This window comes from Sander vitreus, chromosome 15 (assembly GCF_031162955.1).
Source record: "Sander vitreus isolate 19-12246 chromosome 15, sanVit1, whole genome shotgun sequence".
Taxonomy (NCBI): domain Eukaryota; kingdom Metazoa; phylum Chordata; class Actinopteri; order Perciformes; family Percidae; genus Sander; species Sander vitreus.
The window spans coordinates 4,431,804-4,458,426 of NC_135869.1; the positions used below are offsets into that span (position 1 = coordinate 4,431,804).

At 40.3% G+C, this 26,623-nt stretch overlaps 1 protein-coding gene across 1 annotated transcript; it reads left to right on the forward strand.

Annotated features, from left to right (window-relative positions):
• The first annotated feature begins 8,815 nt into the window (after positions 1-8,815).
• On the forward strand, positions 8,816-26,332 carry LOC144529918 (homeobox protein Dlx4a-like). Its single transcript, XM_078269288.1, has 3 exons — positions 8,816-9,705; positions 14,863-15,059; positions 25,235-26,332. Exons 1-3 carry the CDS (start codon positions 9,378-9,380, stop codon positions 25,475-25,477), a joined length of 768 nt encoding a protein of 255 aa, XP_078125414.1. The 5' UTR covers positions 8,816-9,377; the 3' UTR covers positions 25,478-26,332.
• The last annotated feature ends 291 nt before the right edge of the window (positions 26,333-26,623 follow it).

The following is a 26,623-nucleotide window of genomic DNA, read 5'->3' on the forward strand; positions in this document are numbered from 1 at the left end:
CTGAATCTGTCTTCATTTCAGATCGACAAAGGTCAGTTTGAAAGATTTTCGTCAGATTTTGAGAGACTCTAGTCACGCTCATCCCGCTCCCCGTTTCCGGGTTAGCGCTCCACCAATCAGATGGGTCATTTGAGTCCGACTGCCGGCAGTGCCCGCCCCGCCGATTATACATGTCAAATCGGCCAAAATGAAGGACGACGGCCCCTCTGACGGACGACGGCACGGAACACACCAAACAGACTCGAGTCACTGACCTCGCCAGACTGTCCAACGGCCGATTATCAGCTCTGTGTGTCCGGGCCTTTAGAAGTGACTGAACTTTATAAATCAACACAGATTTTTTTCTCGTAATTTCAGTTTTCATATAATTAAAAACATAATCGTCCAACTCTTTCCATATGTTTTCATTTCTATTCATACAATTGCCTATCCAGCCCTGCACACCACACACTGTACCTTTCGCTGTATTTTTGCTGGTTCCTGTTTTTGTTTTTTGTTTTTTGTTTTTTTTACAGTTTTCAGCAGTAATCCAGAATGAAAATCTGCGGACTTTAGCGCACTGTTTATCTGCTTGTGGTGGAGATGTGTTAAAGGTCCAATGTGTAGGAATTTCTCCCATCTAGCGTTGAGATCATATATATCGCAATCAACTCTCTCGCGCCACTCAGTTCAAAGTACGTATCACAGCTACGGTAGCCTTCACGCTTCAAAAAGACGCTCTCTTGATCTTTTCAAATATCCTTTTTCTTTTTCTGGGCGAAGAAGAAGAAGACTCCTGTTCTTGAAATTTGGATTCTGAATACGTGTGGTCCTCCGTGTTTCCTTCTTCAAACTCACCGGGGCCGGGAATCTACGATACCCATTAGCAGCAGATAGCAGAGTTTATCAGCAGTATGTCCTGTATGTCCCTTACCGGCTAACGTAGTTCAAGATGGAGCATGAATATGGAGCGTCTACCCCAGTTCATGCAAATGCAAATGTAAAATTTCAAGCCAAAAGGAATACTTGGAATTGATGGTGGTGGTAAATATTCATGAAAAAGGACACGTTTGTAAACGGGCAGCATAGATTTTAATAATGAACAACTAAAAACGTTACACACTGGACCTTTAACATTCTGAGTTTACATTTTTTTCAAATCTCTCTGTAAACAATAGTAATAATGATACACATCTATAATATTGAACTGTAATATGTTGCATACTGCATTTACATACAAACACAATCCAAAAAAAGACAAACAATGGCAATACATTGTATTATGGTATATTATTAATGTATTAAATATTATATTAATGTGTTTAGGAAGTCGATAGAATAGATATATGGAAGACAAAATGGCATAGTATTTTGACAAAAATGGAGCTCTATGGCACAGAGGAAGAAGGAAGATGAAAAATCCGGATTTGGAAATCAAAGTTTAGTTTTCTGTCACATCTTCTGCTCAGAATGTATTTGTTTGCTGCAGGACAAACCAAGGAGCAGTTTATAATTTGTATCTAAATTAAATGATTATATGTCATATATTTAAACTGATTGACATGGTCTGATTTCATTCCCCTACATGTGGTCTCATCCTCCCCCTCCATCCCTCCTTCATCTTCTCTTTCTCCCTCCCTGAAGGTGTAAACTGACCTGCACATGTTCCCACAAGCTGCTGCGAGTGAGCTCCATCTCTCCCGCTGTCGGACAGTAACTCATCTCACCTTGACATCGGATGACAAATTGCCTCCCCGCAGGCCAACAACCACATCGGTTCATTGTTTGAACGCAGTCATTAGCTTATGTTACTCGCTGAATTAGAGGTTGTTAGCACTGTAGGCTATACCTCAGTTGTCATTGCGAAGGAAGGTCTGGCAACAGGAGCATATACACTCCTGGATATGATGGAAAAAAACTGATGGGTTGTTTGCATTTCTTTAAACCAATGACAAACGTCTTGACCGGCGCTAAGCTCCGGACGCAGCGACAGTGACTCTGCAAAATATTCTGGGATGCAAAAACAAGAGTGAATGAGAGGAGAGGGTTAGGTGGGTATTTATGGGAATACCGGAAGAGGCGTGTTTGAGGTGTGGCCCTGCTCCTGAAACTATGGCAGGTAGCGTCAATTAAATTAGCTGGGTATATGGTTAAACCTTATTTGCTGTAACCCGTGTATTGCAGTGTGTATTTTGTCCACAGTCGTCTATATCGACGATGTTTCATTTCCGGGATTGTTCCGGTGCCGCCAGATGTCCCTCATTTCGGAAGATGTCCGTCAACTTCCGCTGTTGGCGTTCTAAACTCCGGTGGATTTCTGAGGACTATGGTTAACTGCTCCTCAGATCTCTGCAGGGTAAATCCAGACAGCTAGCTAGACTACCTGTCCAATCTGAGTTTTCTGTTGCACGACTAAAACAACCTTTGAACGTACACATGTTCCACCAAAACAAGTTCCTTCCCGAGGCTATTTTGCAGCGGCACCGTTGCTGTGTCTGGCAGCTTAGCACCGCCCAAAACGATTGTGGTTGGTTTAAAGAAATGCCAATAAACCAGAGCATGTTTTTCTCCCATCCCGTAATGCTGTGTGCACTAGCCAGACTGTTGGGTCTGGCAATGCGAGACTATGTCCACAGCAATCCCACCAATCTGTCCCAAAACGTCCCAGTTAGAGAGGAAGTTAGTTTTTCTTCAAAACTTTTTTGGTTGATTTTTTTCAGCGTGTAGCTCGCTAGCTCGGAAGCTCTGGTTGATTTTTCCTGAACAGACCGAAGTTTAGAACGGCAACGCAATGAAAACTGAAGGTGAGGAACTCCCGGTGAAACATCTGACGGCCAGGGGCGTAGCACAAAATGGGTCCTGTAGAAAGGCATTCTCTATGGGCCCCTCCACAGCTATTCATTCTAGCATCTTTTTGGGCCTTCCTCACATGAGGGCCCTGGGTACTCAGTCCCCTTTTTCCCCAGAGTCCGACGCCCCTGCTGACGGCAACGGAACAATCCGGCAACTGAACCGATGTAGAGCCATACGTTAAATGTCACACAAATTCTGGTTTAAATGTGACACAAACTTGGTTTGAAGTCTTGCGATTGCTGTCATTTAGAAATGATTTAAGAAAAGTAAATATTCATGTTGAGCACACTTTATTCCAGGTCAAGTACTTTTTCAAAGACTCAGATTGAAGTCAACTTGGAAACCATTGAGTTTTTAAAAGAGCGATAATTTGCTCCCATGCTGCACCGGTCTCTCCAGCCCTGCCAAATGACCACTTCACCTTTTTTCGGTCAGTCTGTGATAATAAAAAAAAGGAAAGACATTTGACGACTTAGCAAGATTGTGCCGCTAAATAACAGCATTGACACAGCGAGGAGGGTGTGCCCGGCGCTCACAGAGGTGAAATCAGGGAGGGGAGGAATGTTGGCTGCAGATGAAAGCCGGAGCGCAGGCTGGGAAGTGTAATAACTCTCCACACATCAGCCATGATGGTATAATAAGCCTGATCCTAGAGGCAGGAGAGGAGAAACCGGGAAGAAACATGCCAAAACATCTCTCTCTCTCTGTCTGTCAGTCTCTGTGTCTCTCTCTCTCTCTCTCTCACACTCTCTCTCTCTCTCTCTCTCTCTCTCTCTCTCTCTCTTTGTCCACAGTATGTTCAAATTTCTTTTCTTCTTTTTCTTTTTTTTCCCCAAGTTGGCATGTGAAAAATTACAGCTATACACAACGTAATGCAGATGGGAGTTGACGTTCATTGATTCATTCAAACGGGCTTAGAAATAGACAAATGTGCATGCTAGAAAATAAAGTGTGCATCTATCTTTTTTCTGTGTGTGTGTGTGTGTGTGTGTGTGTGTGTGTGTGTGTGTGTGTGTGTGTGTGTGTGTGTGTGTGTGTGTGTGTGTGTGTGTGTGTTGCAGCTCTGAGTGACAGCAGGGCCTTCAAAGAGTCCTGTCAAAACCAAGATTAGTGACTAAAGAGGGACCCACAGGCCTCGCGGCAAGTCTAAAAACATCCGTATAGCCTGTACCTTTTACCTCTAAGCTGGTAGGTATAGGTCTTGTTTAAAGTACATAAAAGCAATACTTAGTACAAGTATCTTACCAGATAAACGACTTCGGTAGAAGTTAAAGTCACCTTTTACAGTAGAATATTACGTGAGTCAAAGTCTTAAAGTATTTTTAGCCCGTCACGACTTGGTAACGTTCCAGGCAAAGTCACGACAAATCTAGCGGCTACCTAACGTTGACGTTAGCTAGCGCTAGCTGATACTAGAGATTTCTAGTCTGCGACATATTTTGGGCTTCATTTAATCAACATAACCTGTAGTAGTACACAATCGTATGTGTATTGTTTTGATTACAATGTGCGGAATTACTTTACGTTGCCTATTTATGTATATTTATTTCTATTTCTCACTGTTAATCACCGGCGTCTGTACAGCATCAACAGGGGTCGACGTTGTTGTTTATGTGTGTGTGACGTCAAAAACTGTAACTGGGAGTACAACGATCTGGTACGATCTAGTAGTAAGTTACGAGTCTGACTGCCGTTCCAGGGCACTTTCATGGGTAGAAGGTTGTGAAAACACGAGTTACCGGTTGCCTGGAACGCAACATAAAACTTTATTGCAGCGTACTTATAATAAAGCATAATAGAGGGTTTCCACACCTTAAACATCATATTTCAGAATGGTGTCTTTTCAGGCACAATTCCCTTGAGTTAAAGAACCAAACACTGTATATTTTGAGAGACCTGAAGTGTACACAATATATGTAGAAAAATGATTGCTGTGACTGATATATTGTTCCCTATGACATTATTAGTTAGTTTTGCTCTTTGGTAAAATCAGATTGATTCGTTTATGTTTGTGTTTTTCTCTATGTGTTTTATATGGTTTCGGGTTTTTTTTGCTTTTCTTCTTTGACAACATACCGTTGTTCGAGATAGATAAAAATCAAATTAACTTGTTAATAATGCATTCATGTGTAAGCGGCATTAAAGCTGGGCGAGGTGAAGCTTAACTACTTTATACAGTTAGTTTAGCCCAGAGGTGCCCAACCTGGGATCGGGCTTCCTCTGAAAGCCTCAAGATAAATCTGTGGGGCCGCAAGATGACTTAAAGGAGAAATCCGGCGCAAAATGAAACTAGGGGTTAATAACACATGATAACTGAGTCGGCCGTTCTCTGGGATTTATTTTCATGCTAATCGAATGTGACCAGTTTTAGCCCAAACCGCTAATTAGCTTATAACGCTAGTTTTTGGGGCACAGGTAAAGTAAAAAGAAATCGCTATTTCTACACCACTAACAAGGCTCAAAATAGCACCACACTGCTACGGTAGCATAATGAGGGTCACTACATGTAAACCGAAGCATTGAGAACTTTGTAAGTGTACAGACAGTTTATTAAAAAGATAGTTTAGAAAGACAGTAGCGTTCATGTTTACATGCGGGCGCCATCTTGGGAAAGCAGTCACGACCAGTTGAATGACGAACGCTACTGTCCCTAGGAACCCCTAGGTTCATTTTGCACTGGAATTTCCCTTTAACACTCCACTACAGATATTCCTTTTTTTTACATTTTTTTCTTATCGTTGAATTTTTTTGGTGCAATACCTACTTTTAGCTTTTTTTGGTGAAAATGCTAACAACTCACAGACATCTGAAATGTAACAAGAGGCCCCCGACTATACTGCTGTTTTAGAGGATCACATGCCAAACAGGGTTAGGAACTACTGGTTTCATCTTTAAAAATGCATTTAAGCTTATCATGTTATGTGTTTAGGTTAGAAAAAAAAATCTTAACCCCCTGGAGTCTGGGGGTATTTTCAGACACTCTGAGGGTTTTTGCGCTATTATTGTTGTCAATTTGAACAAATGTAAGCAGTATTTTCCAACTCACATGCCTTTTTGTATGCAGCAGAAGTGCAGCCACAATAATAGCTTAGCACCATGCTTCAATATTAGCCTATTACCGTTGTTAGTACAGTTCCGTCTCAATTAAAAATGGCGGCAACTTCTCTGTATTTCCTTGACATACCACCCCCCCACCACCACCACCCCTTCTTCTTTTCTTATAACTTACAAACATAAGTTAAATGAGAGTTGACAAGCCAGACACAATTCACAATAAGTCAAGACAATGTATAAGTTAAAGTTTTGAGTGGCCGGGTTGGATCAGTGGGTAGAGCAGGCGCACATATACAGAGAGGCTTGTGCCTCAACACAGAGGTCCAGTGTACGAATCCGACCTGTGACGATTTCCTGCATGTCTTCCCCCCCCTCACTCTCCCCTTTCTCACCTAGCTGTCCTGTCAAATTAAAGGTGGAAAAGCCCCAAAAAAAAAAAGTTTTGAAAAATTATAAACCTGAGTTCAATACCCCAAAATGTGCCACGACAAGTGGAGTTACAGTAAAGAGAAGGAAAAAGTTCACATGACTTAATGGGGCTATTCTTTTTTCTTTTCTTTTTTTACAGTGTAATTATGTGTTTCATGATTGTCCTTTTTAAACTAAGACATAACTAACTACAGCTGTCAGATAAATGCCGTGGGGTAAAAAGGAAAATATTTCCCTCTGAAATGAAGTGGAGCCGAAGTACTAAGTACCTAAAAAGTTCACTTGTTCACTTGAATAGTTGTAGCTACTTAGCTGAGCACCAATAGGCTGTTGTAACGCCAGCCTGACTCCACGATGGGACCTTCCTATGGGCTTTTCAGACTCAATAATGTAACGTTTGAGGTCTGATTACATCTTGTGTTTTGTTGCAGCCTTGTTCTAAATGCAATGATGCGTTCCAAATGTCGTTGATTTTCTTACATGCAGTGGTGGAAGAAGTAGTCAGATCCTTTTACTTAAGCAAAAGTGCTATTACCACACTGTAAAAAATACTCTGTTACAAGTAAAAGTCCTGCATTGAAAATGGAACTCAAGTAAAACTATATCAGTATCATCAGGAAAATGTACGTTAAGTATTAAAAGTAAAAGTACTCAATGCAGAAAAATCCTCCCATTGCAGAACGTGTAAAGGATCCAAACAGTTGTGTTTAATCATCTCAGCTGGACTTATAGGCCTTTATATTGTTGGCTAGTTTCATTTAGAATAAAACATCAGATTTTATAAACTACATGTGTTTTGTGTGCAAAACCCTTAATGTGTAAAGTAACTAAAGCTGTCAGATAAAGGTAGTGGAGTAAAAAGTACAATATTTCTCTCTGAAATGTAGAAAGTGGCATGAAAAGAAAAGACCCAAGTAAACTACAAGTACCTCAACATTTGTACTTGAGTAAATGTACTTCATTCCACCACTGCGTCCCTGTCAGTAAATGTGACCTAAACTGAAAACTAAAAAGAATTTGGTATAATAAAGGGCTACATATAGCCGAAATGTAGACTTGATTATGAAGTTGCAGTCATTCTCGGTTAGGCTAGTTGTCCTGCATGCGTGGACTACTGTAATAATTACACGTGAAGAAATGATTTATCGGGATCTAGTTCCACTGAGACGTCTTTAAGGTATCCCTCATTATTCTATAGGCTATGCATGCGGTGATGCTGAGGTTTAATTTTTTATTTGAAAGCAGGCCCACGTACAGTCCGGGATTCCCACCGCAGATGAGCGTAATGACGGTGATCTGAGCGAGATTACAGTGTCCGAGCCTCTGCTCGGCCAAAATCACAAGTTTGGTAGTTTCTCTAGGAGGGCGATGTTTGTTGTAATTGTCTCTCGTGTGGGACCACAGGCGGTGCCCTCAGTGTGTGTGTGTGTGTGTGTGTGTGTGTGTGTGTGTGTGTGTGTGTGGGTGTGTATTACGTTGGCGTAAAATCAGGCCGCTCTCCATTAGGGTTTTCAGACGCAGTCTGATCACTTCAGCTTCATTTTGTGCCAACAAAAGACAAAAAATAAATAAATAAAGAGAGAAGAATAGCACAATGAGATTTTTTCTTTTTTTTGGAACTTGGAGTCTTGTGGATGAGTGTAAGTGTGTGTTTAATAAAAGCCAATTTGGATAATAAGGTCTGCGGCCTTTCAACAGCACCTTCTGAAGATAATTTGGTCTGATCTGCCTTGTTTTGCTTTTGGCACGCAGGAAGAATTTTATTTTGGAAGAGCGCTTTTTCATGAGCCAACCTGCCATCGTGCCTTTTTTGTTTAATGAAATCATTGGTGAATAGTTAGTTGTTTTTGTTTTTTTTAAATATAGGCCTATGTCATTGTAGCCTAGTCTACGGTGCAACACATGACGGCAAACATTCCTATTTTTTTTTAATGTAGCTTAATTTACGCACGCAACGATTATCAGATATCTTAAACCTATAGACCTGTTTATTTTCTTCGTAGGCTATGATCCAAAGTTAGGATCAAGGATTAAGGCCTCAAGCAGTCACCTCAAACGAGAAATAACTGGTAAATATTTTAACTAGTAGGCCTAACAACAAACCTAACACTTCTGCAGTTATTTAGCCTGAATGCTATTCCTGTATTTATTTATTTATTTATTTTTAATTTAGGCTATTTATCTTTTTATTTCAGTGAGTCTGGCCTACTGAGTCTGAATAAACCGACGGCCTGAGGCCACCTAATAAAAGGAGTCATTGCCTGTTGATCTTTTGCCCAGAATTTCACACGGAATTATATTTTAATGGTTAAATGGCTACTCAATAAATAATTCTTTTTAGAGTGGGCAAATAAGGCCTACTCTCTCTCTCACACACACTCTCTAAAACGGAGAGGAGCCGGTCCACCGCTCGCGCGGATTGTGATTAGTTGACACGGCGAAGTGCCGCAGCCAATGAACGCGCGGTATGTGCAAGAGTGGAGGCAGAGAACGTTCTAAGCAGACACACACACACTGTGCGCTCTGAAGAGGAGGAACACACTCCGCTCCTCTGTGCTGCCAAACGCCTCTTCACAACACGGGACGAAACAAGCACCGAAGAAGAAGCACAGAAGAAGGAAAATAACCCCATTCAAAGGATATTAAATCAGTTGAACTGCCTCTTTGGTCGGGACTTTCTTTGGTTTTTCATCGAGTGCTGTCTTGGCTGCACGTCGGCCCCCCCTAGCTTCCCGCGTCTTGTTCTCAATGGTAAACAGTCAGCGTCACGTTCATGGATCCTTCAGCTGGGATGTAGCGGAGGGCAAACCCACCTAAACCCGCTTAAAATACTCGTCATTCCGCAGGAATATAGTGACATTAAACGAAGGTAAATCCTTTTTTTTTTTTTATAAAGGCTGCTGTTGGTTTATGGAAACTGAAAAACTTCTCTGAAAGTCTTTAGACCTTTTTTTTTTTTTTTTAACATTGATGGTGTGTTGCTTTATGATGGCCCCTGTCTGGAGGTCATAGCTGACCCTTTTTATTTTTAATTTCCCGCCACATCACTGCCCCTCACCCCAATGATGACTATGAGCTCTATATCGGACACTTTAGTCCCGCCTGACCCGTCCAAATCGGCGTTTTTGGAGTTCGGCGGCCACGGCTACACCGGACACCAGCAGCACTCCCCCGGCCTGTCCCACAACCATTACTCGGTCCACGGTCTGCACGCCGTCGGTTCCACGCAGCACGATGGGCCCTTCTCCTCTGGTGCATCATCGTACGGTCGCCCGCTGGGATACCCGGCCTATCACAGCCCCGTGACCGCGCACCACCCTGGGGCCTACCTGCCCTATCAGCACGGTGGTCACGGCGGCGCGCTTGGACACACCAGACTGGAAGATGCGGGTAGGTTTACACAGGACATTTATAATAGAAAATATTCATCTTTTGAACTTTCCCTTTTGCATTAACAGTGTGCTCTTGTCACCAATGTGGTCTAACTCCTAAATGTTTACCGTGTGGAATTGCAGCACATGGGCCAACCAATTCCGTTATATGAATGAACACGCTCATTCATATAACGGACTTCCAGGTGCAGTCGAGTTGGAGTTAAAAAAATAAATAAATTGGAAGAAAAGTAAAGCAAACAAAAAAAATAAAGAGCTCTTAGCCAATCAGGACCACTTGTTTTATTGGGTCATGGTTTATTTGATTTTTACTGGGGCCACTCGTGCTAAAAATATATATATATTTCCATTAGGCTATTTGTGTCGTCGCTACATCGGTCTTTATGCAAGACTGCCCAAGTCAGAAATATGTTGCTTGTATAGGCCTACCATCACAGAGGGCATTAAGTGCAACAATAGGCACGGCATAAATTAATCAAATGGAAGAGAAGGTTCTTCTTAACAGATGTTTTATTTAGGCCCATTCAAATAGTTGAAGTATAGTGTAAAAAAAACATGAAAATGAACCACAGTCGAGCACAATAATTGGATGCACACACGGGTCACCCACAGCGTCATGTTTCGTGTACTTTGGGGTTGGACGGGAGATGAGTTTAAGGCCTGCACAGACTGTGGGAGTGGGACTCTCCACAAGAAGCAGCCGACACCGGCCCTGTGGTGTCCCGCAGCGGCCCAAAACCCAAACCCTCAGCCCATCGTCTCCCAAATAACATCCACCCTGTTTCTGCTGCCTGCACGCGCTCCCTCCGCACACACTGACAGGGCTGCAATAATAATAATAATAATAATAATAATAATAATACATCAATAATAATGTGTTAGCTACCAACTTCACACATGAGAAGTTGCCAGAAATAACTGTATTTGATTAAAACAAAATGTTAATTGAACCGACATATTTCCTGTGTTTAATTTAAACTTCCTTTCAAAATAAAATAACACGAGAATCCTAACCTTTGAGAGAAAACAGATCTTTTTTGTTGTTTTTTTTTACCTCAGAGAAATTCGATTATGAATGACTTAATTAGGCTACTTTTAAACATGTACTTTTTTTGCTTATAAAACCTTTACCGACAGGGCCCGGTTAAAAAAATTCCCTGCCGACCACTTGAAATATAGCTACACTGTAAACAGTAGCTGTTGGGTGTGATAGCTTATGTCTTTAAAGGTTACATTTACACACAACACATTTTATATGTTTTAAGGTATTTTATAAGGCATTTTATAAGGTCCTCCATTGCTCAGATATTTGGTGAAGAAGAGCAATCTGGACTTTACTGCAGCCTGAATGGCTGCTTGTCAATCGTCATACATAATTGTTAACTGAGTCTGATCATGTACCACTATTACTACTAATAATAACAATAATTATTATTATTATTAATGTTACATACAGGCCATTCTTTTCACATTCAATGAAATGATTGCTTGACGGCAGGCAAACAATTCTCTTTCTTCCTCTCTCTCTGTCTTCTGTACCTACATTTTCTCAGCACAAACTCAGCTTTAAGTCTGACTTCTCATCTTGTCAATTTAAAATATGCTGGCATGTATGAAACTTCATACACCAGGAAGCCAAATTACAAGAGAAAAGACAGGCCAATAGAAATGTACAAATCTCTAGTGATAATTACTCAAAATATTATTATAGAACAGTTCAAGGTTGTAAAAAATATTGTTTGACTATTTATCCTTACAAATACAGCAGAAATATGTAAAAAAAACAACAACAACTATAATACAGTCTATGTACATGTAAGGAGATTTTATCCCAACTCAGTTTTGTGCCGTGAAATTCTATCTATGCCTGTAAATCATTGGCCATAGTAATACGTTTGATTTTCATTTCTTGCAAAAAATGTTTATGGTCTATACAGACATAAATGATTCAGTGAAAGCCCCACATCAGCACATTGTGTCTACTTAATATATAGTGTACATAAAGCAATGTTACAATAAATAAAAAAACACACTTAATATTGCGTTATCACTATTATACTTTCAATTCCTAATCTTATCAACAAACAAAAATGCATCTAATGATGATTCTATGATTTTTTCGCTGATGACGTAGTGCAGAGGTCCGCTACAGGGAAGGACGCGGTTTTTTCTGCCAGCTGTAAAACATATTTATAATCATATTCTCTGTATCTGAGATTGGTGTTGACAGTACAGTACTTTGTACACAGCACTGCCGCTGCCAATTCCCAAGTGAGTCCAATTAAATTCCCCTGATTGGAGTTTTTATAACAGTTTGTTCTGTGAGGTCAAACAGGGAGTCAGACCTCTCGGGTGTCCAACAGGCCTTGAACATAAGCAGCGTCGCTATTATACTCTTCATCTGGTTTGTCTGAATGACCTTTTTGGAAAACAAAATGAATAGGGACGTGACGATGCACCGCCGTAAAATCGTTAAAGATCGATATAAATGTGTAAAGGTTACAACCGCTTGAGATAAAAACAATGAATCGCGGTGCCATTTTTTTTTTTTTTTTTTTTTTTTAAATGCCCTAAGGCTGTAATCTAGTTTATATTTGTCATTTAAGATAAAAAAAAAGAAAAACACAATTTCAGTTGCATTTTTGATAAGAGGACACATCTGTTGTTTGGCAGAGTTTATATAAATAAAGGAATAAGGAATGTTTTTCAGTCATTTGTCTGCAACTCATTCTGTTAAAGAAATCGTGAATTGCATCAAATTGTGTGATGAGTGTATCATTACATTCCAAAATATATATATATATATATATATATATATATATATATATATATATATATATATATATATATATATATATATATATATATATATATATATGGGCTGTGTTCACACACAGCCCATTAAACATACAGTATAAACATGTCATATTTCCTTATTTGGGTGCACTAAGAATGCCTTGTGGTTATTTCTGTATTTCCTTGTAAGGGTTCACTATCTCAAAACATTTCTACGCATTAGGGCTGCACGATATATGTCGTTTTTTTGGGGGTTTTTTTTATATCGTCATCGCAATAATAACTGGTGCAATAACCATATCCCGATAGGCTGTGTCGCATCGCAAAAGATAATCTGAGATTTTTTTTTTTTTTATCAGTAGAAAACCACTTTTTTTTTTTTTTTAGTGCTGCCTTTTATATTTAATTCAGTGTTCAATTTGTCCAATAAAAGAATGTTGGAAATGATGTCCTTTCATTTGTTTTCGATTCAGCAGAATATCGAAAGCAGCAGAACTACTAGAGTACACTTTAATATCTGTTTATCGCGATATTTAACGACGGATTTCCCTCACATCGTGCAGCCCTACTACGTATTGGGTCTGAATAAGGTTATATGAATAGAAGAAAAAAAACATTTAAAGGCAGAAATTAAACATATTTTGACACACTGTACCGATAAAGCAGGGTTGTCTGTGGGAACATTAAAGTAAAGCTACTGCTAGGGCTGGGCGATATGGAGAAAATCAAATATCACGATATTCTTGACTAAATACCTGGATGTCGATATTGTAGAATTGACAATTGGTGCTTTAACAAAATGTTATTTACACAATGAGATTTTTGATAAATAATCATCCGAAATGTCGATTCAATGACAAAGTGTGTAAAGGCAACGTAATAGAACAGCTAGAGCCGTCTGCTAAGCTCAGGAAACGACATCACTTCACTCTAACGCAGCCTTCAAAACCAGGAAAAGACAACACGTAATATATTACGATTTTACGATATCCAAAATCTAAGACGATATCTAGTCTCATATCGCGATATAATAATCGATAATATTGCCCAGCCCTAGCTACTGCCAACCAAAAAAAACAACCCAAATTGTGCCGGTCATGAAATGTACACCCTGGTAAGTTTTCTTTTCCAAAGTGCCCGTTGCTTCTCTCTCTCTCTCCCCTTTGGTGTTGATGCACTTCAGCGCGGAGCTGCTGTCTTCTCCTGCGGCTGCTTTGCATGAGCTCAGTTACAGGATCATGAGCGTCTTGTGGGGGCCCTCGGCTTGTCCACAGCTGTTCCCTCCTGCCACTGCAGGCTAGAAGCTCATGTCATAACAAAAATCAGCGTGGGCGAACACACAGTTGTATAGCTTTCTTGAGAACTTAAAATGAAGAAAATCCCTCTCGACGGAGCTGCACGTAACCCAAACTGCTTTGGAGCGAACAAAGACGAGTCATTACACATTCATTGCACACCATCATACTATATATATATATATATATATATATATATATATATATTATTAATACTGAATTGTACTTTGTTTATGGCATTTTGTTCCTTGAGTTTATAGCAGTCTGGACTCAGTGAAGTCCTGCAGTAAATCCACCGGAATCTATTTCAAGAATTATTTTGTGTCACACGATATTACATTGGAAAATAAAAATTGAAAAGCCTTTTATTTTGAAACAAATTACAAATTCCTATTTTAGTCCACTTGCGGCCACCACAGATGTTTTCTGTTTCATGGTTCAAGTTGAGATGGTTGAGGTTAGGCGCACATGCAGTTTAACGGTTTTACTGTAATACAATGTCAATGGTTAAGCCCATACGTGGGCTGTCCCTACACGTTGGACAAAATACAATAAATGGACCTACTATTTTATTTTTTAAACACTAATTTCCTGTAAAACAATGCTGAATGGGTTGCTGTTTACACTCTTATAGAGGCCACATGTATACTGTATATAAAAACATTCATTTTTGGTATTTTTGTTTTTACTCTTATATCTACGCACTACTCACATTTTACTTTCCTAAGCGTTTTCGTGGGATCAAAAGCAGTCGGAAAAACCTCACATGATGAGGAAAACAGCACAAGAAGTTTCAACGAGCTTTCCCTTTTAACAAAACAAAACCTGTCAATAAAAAAAAATTAAAATAAAATATACATCAAAAAGCAGGTCTGTAGTGGCGTTCTGATCGTCCACAACATTTCATGAAGCGTAAAGGGGATTCAGCGGGTGTTGTTGGTGGACGTGTAGGATGAAAACACTGCGTAGGGGACGATGCATCCCCGTGACTCCCAGGGCCAAAAAATGATTATGTAATATTGCAAAAAATATTTACCTCGAGAACATTCTGCTCTTTTCTCCAGATCACGAGAAGCCCACGACGGTGATAGAGAACGGGGAGGTGAGGCTCAACGGGAAGGGGAAGAAGATCAGGAAGCCTCGGACCATTTACTCCAGCCTGCAGCTCCAGGCCCTCAACCAGCGCTTCCAGCAGACCCAGTACCTCGCCCTGCCCGAGAGGGCCGACCTGGCGGCCAAACTGGGCCTGACACAGACCCAGGTACTAACAAACACACACACACACGCACACACACACACACGCACACACAATATACACCATGGGCTAAGTGCTCTTTCACATTTAGAAGCAATACACTCTCCTAATGAACGTAAGAACAAAAGGACTGAAAATGAAGTATTTTACACTCATAAGGAATAAAAAAAAAAACTATATTCCTGAAGGTATACAAACATAAATATATGTGATGACAGGAGTCGGAAACATTTTCTAATATGAACAAAGTGTTGGCTAATTTCTCTAATTGAGGGCGTATGTGCATTGTCTCGTCCTAAACTTTAAAGTATACATGACACACTGTGAGGAAGTTGCCCTGAGCTATCACTGGAATGCATGACCACAACAAAATCCCACCCCAAAAAAAAAAAAAATGAAATGAGATTTATTCTAGAATCTTAATCCTTCATGTCTTTGATTGTTTGCATGGATTGGATTTAAAGTATTTCTTTGTTCACAGTGAAAGGGCAATCATTATTGTCACACGCAGACTTGTTTTGCCACTTGTCATCTTTCCCTGTTATTCCTTATTACACACGCACACACACACGCAAAAAAGCCTATTGGTAGCCTTCATGTCTGAATTTAGTTACTGCCTCGTTTATTTAAATGGAATAAAAAACGTAAGATGTCAGTTCATCAAAAATATTTCAATTACAGATAACAGCAAGGAGAAAAATTAAAAGGTAGTTTTGTCTGTAGCCTGCCTTGGCTATTTCAACAGGGTCTCTTTCTTTAGCACTTGTTTTTTTTAGTAGTCACAGTCCATCTAAAGATATGTTTTTACGACATGATACATTTTTCGTAATGAAACGGGTCAAAAAGACTGATTCAGTCCTTGACTGGGTTTGAGCGAATACGTAGTTTCTGTGTTTTGGCTTTGCAGGGCAGTGTAGTTATTATTATATGTTAGAAACTACTAGCACATTCATTCTATGGCATTAGTAGCAATTGACTCTTTCACTGAAAAGAGTATGAACAAATTTTTACACTTATGTGCAGCATTTGGTCAAATTTGGAAAAGAGGAACCTTTTTCTCCATCAGTAACACACATACCTACTGTAATATACTGTATACTCTATTCATATTGTGTATTACGTGGCAGAAATGCACATCACGCCTACTCCAAAGAACAGGGCTGGACACTGGAAGACTTGTTTTGACACTTCAGCTTTCCCCCTTTTTTCTCAAAAAAAACACTTTTTTAGAGCTGTTATCATGTACGTTATGTATATGTCAATATAATCATTGTCCTTTCTCAGCAGCAGAAAAGGAGATGGTGGCACACAGCAAATAAAGACACATGTATTTTTAAAAGTCATATAATGCTCTGTGTAGCATTCTCAGAGACGCATTACACGTATCGAAAAGGTGAGAAGTAAAGGCTTGAGTATTGAGCAGGTGTCCCTCTGGGGAAACATTAGATACAGCAGCATTATTTGAAATGTAATACGTGTGAGTGCGTGCGCGTGCGCGTGTGTGTGTACTGTACATAAGCAGCTGCTGATGTCATCAGATGAACCGTCCTAATCCCGTATGAATTAAGCGCCGCAGCGTTGTTTACTCTGGGAGTAAGAGATGATCCCTTCATTTGCCTTTGTCTTGTAGTGGCAAAGTGGTTTTGAATGCGGTCTGCTGCTAGTCATTACTCACTGCATGCATACCAAAGAAGCACACTGTTTGTCTGTATTCTTTGAGGTGTTTTGGATCAGGGAAAGTGGGCTTTGAGTGATTGTATTATGGTCTGTGTCAGAGTTCCACTGATAACTAGAGCGCTATTAAAGGATTTGGCTGTAGTTTGAGGAATGCGGACACAGTTCTGTGGGCTTTGGATAAAGAGTGTGTGTGCTTTTTATAAACCTGGTGCTTCTTCTCTGTGAATGCTTGCCCTTTTTTTGTGTAGACAAGTTAGTGTTAGCGTGGGAGCTTTTTAGCGACGAAGCTAACAGTGGTTTTACAGATTATTTAACAGTCTCACTCGGCCATTGTCTTAAGGTGCCCATATTATGAAAAAAAAAACACTTTTTCTGGGATTTGGGGAGTTATTTTGTGTCTCTGCTGCTTCCACACGCATACAAACTTGAAAAAAAAAAACATCCATGCTGTTTTGAGTGAGATACGGTTTCTGAACGTGTCCTGCCTTCAAATCAAAATCGACAAGGTTTTCTACGTCACTAGCCGAGGGGGCTAACCGCTAGCCCCTCGTTCTCAATGGCAAAACACTGCTACAACACACACTAGTTCACCATAATCTACATAAGAACTACTTGTTGTCCCTGTTCTGCAGGTATTCCACACAAAGTCGGAAGTGCGCCCTCGTTTAGAAGAAGTCTCCCGGCTAATCCTGCCTTGCACTGACTGCAGTTAGAGAAACAGCTAGCTAGCTAATGTGAGCCTTACCTAGCTACTGTGCATGTGCGAATCCCAACAAAGATGTTACAGCAGTGAGATGTCTCACTCTGTAGCTAAAACAGAGACCTGAACACAGGGTGAAAAGAGGAGCTGCAGCAATGTGCAGTACAACAAAAATATGAAAATTAAACCATGTAAAACTATTCTGGTACAACCTCAAAATACAATTATGAAAATGAGCATAATATGAGCACTTAAAGGAATTCATTTGTTTTCCACAGCTCCCAATTTGCTGTGGTACATTCAAAGTTGAACCAGAGAAACTGGAATCCGCGTTCTAAAACAGCGGCCCATTCAGTCCTTTCCTGAGATAAGCTTCTGCGTTATTAGGTAGAGCACGCGCACTACAGTCCTCCTTCAGCCGAGCCAGTTGAGAGCATGCACGTTAGAGACTTCCTCTGGTCGAGCCGGCTGACTTCCTGTTCCCTCCCCACACACACGAAAGGGGTAAAACAATTCAATTAAACAGCTTTTCTAGGCTTTCCATATTTTATTGGACCCGAATGGATCATCATCATCAGTGGATTTCGGGGTGTTGCAACGCTCATCTTTAAGCAGCTGCTCCGTTTGTAATGATTCACGTAATAAAAAAAACAAAACATTTACATAGGCCAGTGTGTGTCGCGTGATTCTGCAATACTCAGTGTATCCACTACGCCAGAACTGTCCCTGGGGGGCCTTGATGATGAACTGTGATGGGTGTTTGGAACAAACAGTTCGGCTGTAATTTCACGTTCATTTTCTCCTCCAAAAAATTGTGACTAACTGCAATTGTTTTTTTTCTTTAACGATCCGATAGTTGCCACGCGCAGATATAGTAAAAATAAGTCCTTTTTCAAAACCGTTGACATTGAATACATTGATATTAAAAACAATTTGTCAAAATCCAGGGTTTTGCAGAATCATCCAATGAGCAAATAATGTTCTGTCTGGCAATAAGGTTGGTGTAGAAAAGTTTTTTTTCCCGCTTGGTTTTATTCAGTGCTGAAACCACACTAAAAGCATTAGAGCTTGCATTTTTATTTTTCATTTATTAAACATTAAACTTATGTTAAATATGGATATACAACATGCTGTTGTGTTTCGCAGGCTCCTTTCCCTCCTCTGGTGGTGGGGCAGTAAATAGATGGAGACACAGAACAGCTTGTATTGAAACAGTCAGTCAGCTGTCATTAGCCCCATGTGCATATGTAACTGTACAAGCACATACAGCATGTACTGTGCACATACACACATTGCTCACATGCACGGGTGCACTCTAGTCCACACATTTGTGCAGCTACTCAGACATATGCAGCTCATGTGTGCATTTTCATACATGCACACACACACACACACACACACACACACACACACACACACACAAAGATAGTGATCATACACCACATCTCTATCCTGCCTTCATGCCATTAGGCCGGCAGCCAACCGCTGACCACTTTCCATCTAAATCTCTAATGTTCCCAGACGCAGCTGAGAAGTGGCACGTAGCACAGTTCCAACATTTTTCCTTTAAACCCTTTGTATCTCGATCCATCTCTCTCTCTCTCTCACACACACACACACACACAGCCCATACTTACACCACCCGCCAAATGGACGCCTTTTCTTTTTATTTCTAAAAATCCTCACAGGACCCCAACTTTTTTTGCCCAGTATTCAAGAATATGCAGACACACAAATGTTTGGTTTAATGTTGACACACACACACACACACACACACATCCCCCAGCGGCACCTGGCCTGCCTCTCAGCCACCCTCCTCCTCTAATGCCGGTGTCAGTGGCGGCGCTCTCAGGGAAGCTGTCAGCTCCATGTTGCTGCTGGAATATGAAACCAATAATTACGGCAGAAATCCTCTCACTGAGGCTGCATTAACTTAACGTGCTGTTGATTGACTCCTGGGATCATAAGCTACGCTCCACATACTCTCTTTAGGCTTTCATCCGGGTAATTATTATGCCGCAGGCACTGCGGTTTGGTGGCTGTCATTTTTATTGTTTATTGTTATTGTTATTTTGAAAATAAGGGCTTACGATTTGGTAGTTTCAGCTAACTATTTAAAGTGTTTAGTCAGTAGCTTTAGCTAACCATTTCAGCCGGCTATGGAATACTTTAAGCTATTTATTTCTAAAATGTATTTATTACTTTTAACTTGTTGAACTGTTTAGTCAATACTTTTAGCTAACATATTCAGCTGCTTATGCAATACTTTTAGCTATTTGTTTTACTATTTATGTATTCAGATTCAGAAAACTTTACTAATTCCCCAAGGGACAATTAATTTTTACAGTCTATCCCATTCATGTAATAAATAAGTACAGGAGTAACGACAACATGCCAGTGATAACAAGAGCATAGATCAGATCATCGGTTTGTGTTTAAAGGTCCAGTGTGTAACGTGTTTAGTTGTTCATTATCAAAATCTGTGTTGCCCGTTCACAAACGTGTCCTTTTTCATGAATATTTACCACCGCCATCAATTCCAAGTATTCCTTTTGGCTTGACATTTTACATTTGCGTTTGCATGAACTGGGGTAGACGCTCCATATTCATGCTCCATCTTGAACTACGTTAGCCGGTAAGGGACATACAGGACATACTGCTGATAAACTCACAGGGTGCTGCTAATGCTGCTAATGGGTATCGTAGCTTCCCGGCCCCGGCGAGTTTGAAGAAGGAAACATGGAGGACCACACGTATTCAAAATCCAAATTTCAGGATCAGGAGTCTTAAATATTGAAAAGATCAAGAGAGCGTCTTTTTGAAGCGTGAAGGCTACCGTAGCTGTGATACGTACTTTGAACTGAGTGGCCCGAGAGAGTTGATTGCGATATATATGATCTCAACGCTAGATGGGAGAAATTCCTACACATTGGACCTTTAACATCCTGATGGCTGAAGGAATGAAAGAATTTGCATACCGAGTTTTCCGTGCAGGAACATATTAGCGCCGGCCTGACGGCATAACTAAAAATTCACTAAAAAGTGCACGGTCAGGTTGAGTACTAGTTCCCCTGGTTGGGAATCACTGAACTCGAAAGACAACTACATTCTTATATGATTTTCTTTGCTGATATAACAATTTACTCAATATAGAAATTGGAGAAAGGGTTTTTAAAGTGCAAGTTAATTTCGTAATAAAAAAGCATTATGTGCTGTAATTACAATGGCATTGCTTATTTACGGCGTGGCAGTTTGATTTTATGTATTTGCAACCATCCATACTAACCTCTAACAGGCAGTACTTTGACGTCAGCAGATACTCTGGAACAATAGAGATTGAATTAAACGTCAAGTTTAGCTCTGCATGACTTCTTGGCTCTCAGAGCTTAAGCCTGGGTGAGAAAGCTGGGTGCCTTTTTGATGATCGGGCAAAAGGATCATTTTTTCCACATATTTAGAGTCAATTAGAGCAGTCTGAAATTAGATTTTTTTTTTTTTTTTTTATAGAATAAAATATCTTCCATAAACCACTTCAACCCTCTCCATAAATACCTATAAAAACCCGGGGTAATAATTCCCAGGACTGTCAGTGTGGAGGAGAAAACAATTTTAGCGCCAAGCGTGTTTTCTCTTCTTTTCCTTTCCCTTTTATCTCTCCTCGGTTGCCGCCCATGCAGCACCAGTCCTTTGGGCGTTCGTTTTTTTGTTTTTTGTGGCGCAGTTAAAACCTGTTTGAGACAAAAGTATCTGTCACTGCTCTGTGTAATTATTTATGATTCATTTGTTCCTGCTAAGCTGACAGGTTGCCCGAGAGACATATTCGTGTAATTTGATGCTCAATTTGCAAGCCCACTGAAAACAAAGTACATGTCAATTATATCAACAACAACACAACTCAGTCATCTCTAGCCACAGAAAAAGGTTTGAAGGGATACACAGCTCAATCACTTAATATGTTATCATTGTTTATTCTTGGTCTTATTCACAAACACATAGGTACTATTCTTATTATGGGGCTGCTGCCTCGTGTTCAAAATGAATTGAAGTACATTTTTTATTATTTGACGTTATTTCATAAAGCAGAGCATCAGTGTTGGACTCACATTTTAATGGTACATTATTACATATTTAGCTGACGCTTTTATCCAAAGCGACTTCCAATTAAGTGCTTTCAACCTTGAAGGTGCAAACTCCGGACAACAAGTAGTAATTGAAAGTACATTAGCTTCAAATAAGCCAAACTACTCCTAAAGCCCCATGAAAGTGCTTTTTTTTTTAATTTGATTTACTATTTATCCAAGGTGCAGTCGGAAGAGATGTGTTTTGGCTGATGCAGAGCGGAGTAGACGGGTTGGGGTATAGGTTATAGGTTATAGGGACCATATCCTGGATGTCAGCTGGGCCTGATCCGTTCCTGGCTCTGTGTGGAAGTACTAGTGTCTTGAAGCGGATGCGGCTAGTGAAGAGAGCAGAAGAGCGGTGAAGTGTGAGAGAACTTGGGGAGGTTGAAGACCAGTCGAGCTGCTGCGTTCTGAATGAGCTGCAGGGGTCGGATGGATGGCACTTGCAGGCAGGCGTGAGATGTGAGACGTGAGATGACTAGAGCCTGAGCCGGAACCTGAGTCGCCTTCTGCATTAGAAGGGGACGTATCGTTCTGATGTCATGCATGTATCTACAGTTGGTGGTCGAGTGTCACACCCAGGTTCCTAGCTGTCTGGGTGGGCACTACCACAGAGTTGTCCGTTGTTGTAGTAGGAAACTCCTGGGTGAGAGAGCCCTTCCCTGAAAGGAACAGGAGCTCGGGCTTGTCAAGGTTAACCTTCAGGTGGTGTGTGGACATCCAAGAAGAAATGCCAGTCAGACAGGCTCAGATACGTGCTGCTACCTGCGTTTCAGACCGTGTGTTACAATGATCGGGTTACACTTTACTTGAAGGTATCGACATAAGAGTGACATGACACTGTCATGAACGTGCCATAAACATTATAAACAAGTCATAAACATTTATGACATAATGCTTCTTTTAGTAAGTGTCATTCGGTTTTTGTCATGACAAGTTATGGTTAGGGTTCATGTGTCATGTCACTCTTATGTAGATACCTTTAAGTAAAGCGTTACCCAATAATTTTATCATACTGTAGCCTATGTCAGTGGTTCCCACGGGTCCTTGAGGGGGGATTCCAGGGGGATCCCCAGCAAAAAGAGGAATCATTCTTTTGTACTATATTTCAAACACAATGACAGAATGTAGGGCTATTTTGGTCATTATTTTGTCCCGCCACCTTCTATTTTCACTAATACAATGAGTTCTAAATATATATATTGATGTGTATATGCTTCTGTCAAAGCACTTTGCAAACTATTGTTTTTAAAGGTGCTATAGAAATTGTCATCAGATCGGTGCGTCCCTAGTCAATGGTACAGTGACATTATTTCGGGCACACCTACTCTAATGGTATTTGCATGTCAGTTACATTCCTGTTGGCTTGTTATACTACAACATTTTTACTATGATTGCTTCTTCACGGCTCATTATAACCCAATTGTAGTTTACTTTACTGCATTGTTATCTTTAATGGTATTCCTAGCAGGCGTGTCTGTGGTTGGCGTCGTATAGTATAGTGAGTGTATCGTTAGAATTTGTTCGTTTTTAATTTTAATATCCTCTTAGGTTGTTGCCTCTCATTATTTCGCTATAACTTCCCTTTAATGGACCTTTTTTCACAGCAGACATTTTGACGTGTCATGGTAGGAAAAACACAGCTGAAACTGATAACCTTAACCATGGCTCAGTTCCATCAATTGTCCCAGTGAGCTAGTTCAGTGAGTCAGCATGCACAATACCAGGGCCTCTCCTAAGTGGAATACAGCCATCATTAATGGTGTTGAATACACCTGTGCTTTTCCTACTGTGACATGTCAACATGTCTGCCGTGAAAAAGGTCTATAGTGCTTATTTAATTTGTGATGTTTTTTAGAAGCTGGATTCAAATGCCTGTTCACTAAAATACTGTTCACTGGGTTTAACTTGAGAGAAGCAGCTAATGCAGTCATTTGATTTGATATATTTAGCACATGTATAAAAAAAAAAATATATATATATATATATATATATATAGATTTAATAATAATATGCCTCAAGCAAACATCTATGAAAGTTGAGTGACATTACTCCTGAAGAAGAGATATTTTCTCAGTAACTACACTGTTTTATTTGATTTTCAGGCACGTGCAGGTTGTTGCGTAACACTGCATTCAAATTTCACATCATTTAGTTCATTGTCCTCAGTGCTGGTTAAGGATGAAACAGAACCCAACGGATAAAAGGCAGACCAGCTTAAGCTGTTTGATAGGGCTGTGAATCTGTCCGTTATTTTCTCGATTAATGGATTAGTTGTTTGGTCTGCGAAATGTCAGAAAATGGTCCACCGGTGTTTCCCGAAGCCCAGGATGACGTCCTCAAATGTCTTGTTTTGTCCACGTCTCAAAAGATACTCAGTTTACTGTCACGGAGGAGTGAAGAAACTAGAAACTATTCACTTGAACAAGCTGGAGTCAGAGAATTGTTTAAGAAATGACTTAAACTGTTTAAGCGATTATCAAAATAGTTGCTGATTAATTTAATAGTTGACAACTCATCGATTAAGCCAGGCGTCTTCAACGTTTTTTAAACCAAGGACCCCTTAACTGAAGGAGAGACGGAGCAGGGACCCACTACTACATACTGTCTATTGTATCAAATGAAGTTGCATATTAAACTGGGCCTACAATAAGGTGTAGGGCGGCCTAAAGCCTTTATACACACCTTTTTAGTGCATAGAATATGAAGCTATTAAAATAATTATTGTGGGCTGATTTTATGAATCATCTTTAAACGTTGCACATACTGTAAATGTGACACAGTGAACCCTCAGGATGAACTGGATCTGTGGAGTCTACCTTAGTCTACCTCACCTATAGGCCAGTAAGCCTATCATCAGTGGGGATTTATATTTGCTAAAAATATGTTGGATTCATGTTAAGACAATTTCATTTCATTTCATTTTTTTTTTCAAATATTAACAATAATTTGCTGGCTCCCCTGCAGTGACTCTGAGGACCCCCCCTAGGGGTCCCGGACCCCCTGTTGAAGATCTCTGGATTATACATTTTTGCAGCTCTTGCGTCGAAATTCTGACGTCAACGACGTCGTATTTCTCCCCATGACGATAATTTCGATAATTTAGTTTGTGTTGATAAGCCTACTTTCTCGTCAAAAAACATTCTGCCGCGTGTGCAGGGTCCCAAATTAACAGTCGCCAAATGTGGGGGTGGGGGGTCACGCACACACACAAACACTGGCGCACACACCAGCCACCAGCCACTACCCTCTGTTTACTGATAGCTAGCGTTTCCATCTTTTATTATATAAATTGCAAATGTAAAGTGAGATGAACATAGTATCTTTTTTTTTTTTTTTAGATAAAATAGGAGTAGACTGAGGTTCTCCTTTGGGGACATCATTTAAGTTTGAAAGAAAAGGTAATACACTGCAATATATAGCAGAATATCGCAATCTCTTTGAAATCGTGATAATATCGTATCGTGGGACCTCTGATGAGTCCCACCCCCTACCCATTATACAACCACAGGGTCCTCACATTGATTGTACTATTATGCAAACAGGAGGCATTTGAAGTCTATCTATCTATCTATCTATCTATCTATACATATATATATATATATATATATATATATATATATATATATATATATATATATATATATATATATATTAATTCTGTTCCTCTCCTTGTCCTTCAGGTGAAAATATGGTTCCAAAACAAACGCTCCAAATTCAAGAAGATCATGAAGAATGGGCCCTGTGGACCTGAGGGAGACCATCTGGCCCCCCCGCCGCCGTCCTCCGCCTCTCCCTGCTCCCTGTGGGACATCAGCATGGCAGCCAAAGGCGCGCCGGTGCACTCGGGTGGATACATGAACAATTTTGCTCACTGGTACCCCGGACACCAGCAGGACTCCATGCCCAGGACTCAGATGATGTGACAGTCAGGAGCACGCCACAGTTCCAGGACAAACGATGGATTTATACTAAAAAGGAGCTGACTGGAGCTGTTAGGGACACGGACATTGTTACGAGTCTGAGCCACGCTGGAGGCAGAAATAATATTACTGGCAGAGATCAAATACTGGGAACAGATAGTGTGGTTGTCCTTAAATCTGGAAAGGCAAGGGGAACCAGCTCAAAAATGTTAAAGTTATAGCTATGTGAGGCTGTAGCATTAACCCGAGTTAGTCGCAGCCCGAGAATGGAGAAGGTTAAGTTACTCCTGAATTCAACTTTTTATTTGTAAGAGGAAAACGCCTATCAAAAGTAATCGCAGTCTTACTTTAATACAGTCATTCAAGTTATTTCTGCCTGCAGAGGAGCTCGGCCTGCCAAGACATTTTTTGAACAAGCTACAACTCAATGCTAATGCCGGCCCCTGCATCTCTGATTCTGGACATTTCAGGGGGGGTTTTCTGTCTTTTCAGGGGCTTACAGTACAGTGGGGCGGATACACGTGTAAGAAGAAGGCTTCTTCAGGGCTTCTTCGTAGTTGTTTTTTTTTATGGATCGGATTCAAAGGGCCCTCATTGGGGACCATTGTGTGTGTTTTTGTAATTCTGACTGGGTGTAACACTATAAGGGGTCTGTGTAGCATATAGACTTTACAGCACCAACAGAGATAGATAAGGCAGGCTATATGAACAAGCAGACATTTTATGGTACTTTTACTGCCCTTTTTTAAGACTATATGAGAAATAGGCACTGAATGGACATGGTTACTTCATTGTATGAGTCAAATTTGATATATATTGTTTTCATTATAATAAAGGATCTGATCAGATGTCCCACGATACGATATTATCACGATACTTATGTCACCAGAAGATATCATTGCGATTTTAAACATATTGCGATATTCTGCGATATATTGCAATGTATTACCTTTTTTCAAACTTGATGTCCCCAAAGGAGAACCTCAGTCAACATGTGTTTAATCTAAAAAGATAAACCTCTCTGTGTAATCTCACTTCAATTTTTTTATTATTATTCTAGTACCAAAAAGTTCAATTCTCATGTGCAATTTATATAATAATAGATCGATACTTGGCCTCCGTGTATCGCTACGGTATTGCCACGGAAAA

Coding starts and splice junctions, on each gene's coding strand:
- LOC144529918 (XM_078269288.1), top strand. CDS start 9,378: ATGATGACTATGAGCTCTATATCGGACACTTTAGTCCCGCCTGACCCG. Junction 9,706..14,862: donor CACCAGACTGGAAGATGCGG/GTAGGTTTACAC, acceptor TCTTTTCTCCAG/ATCACGAGAAGCCCACGACG. Junction 15,060..25,234: donor TGGGCCTGACACAGACCCAG/GTACTAACAAAC, acceptor CTTGTCCTTCAG/GTGAAAATATGGTTCCAAAA.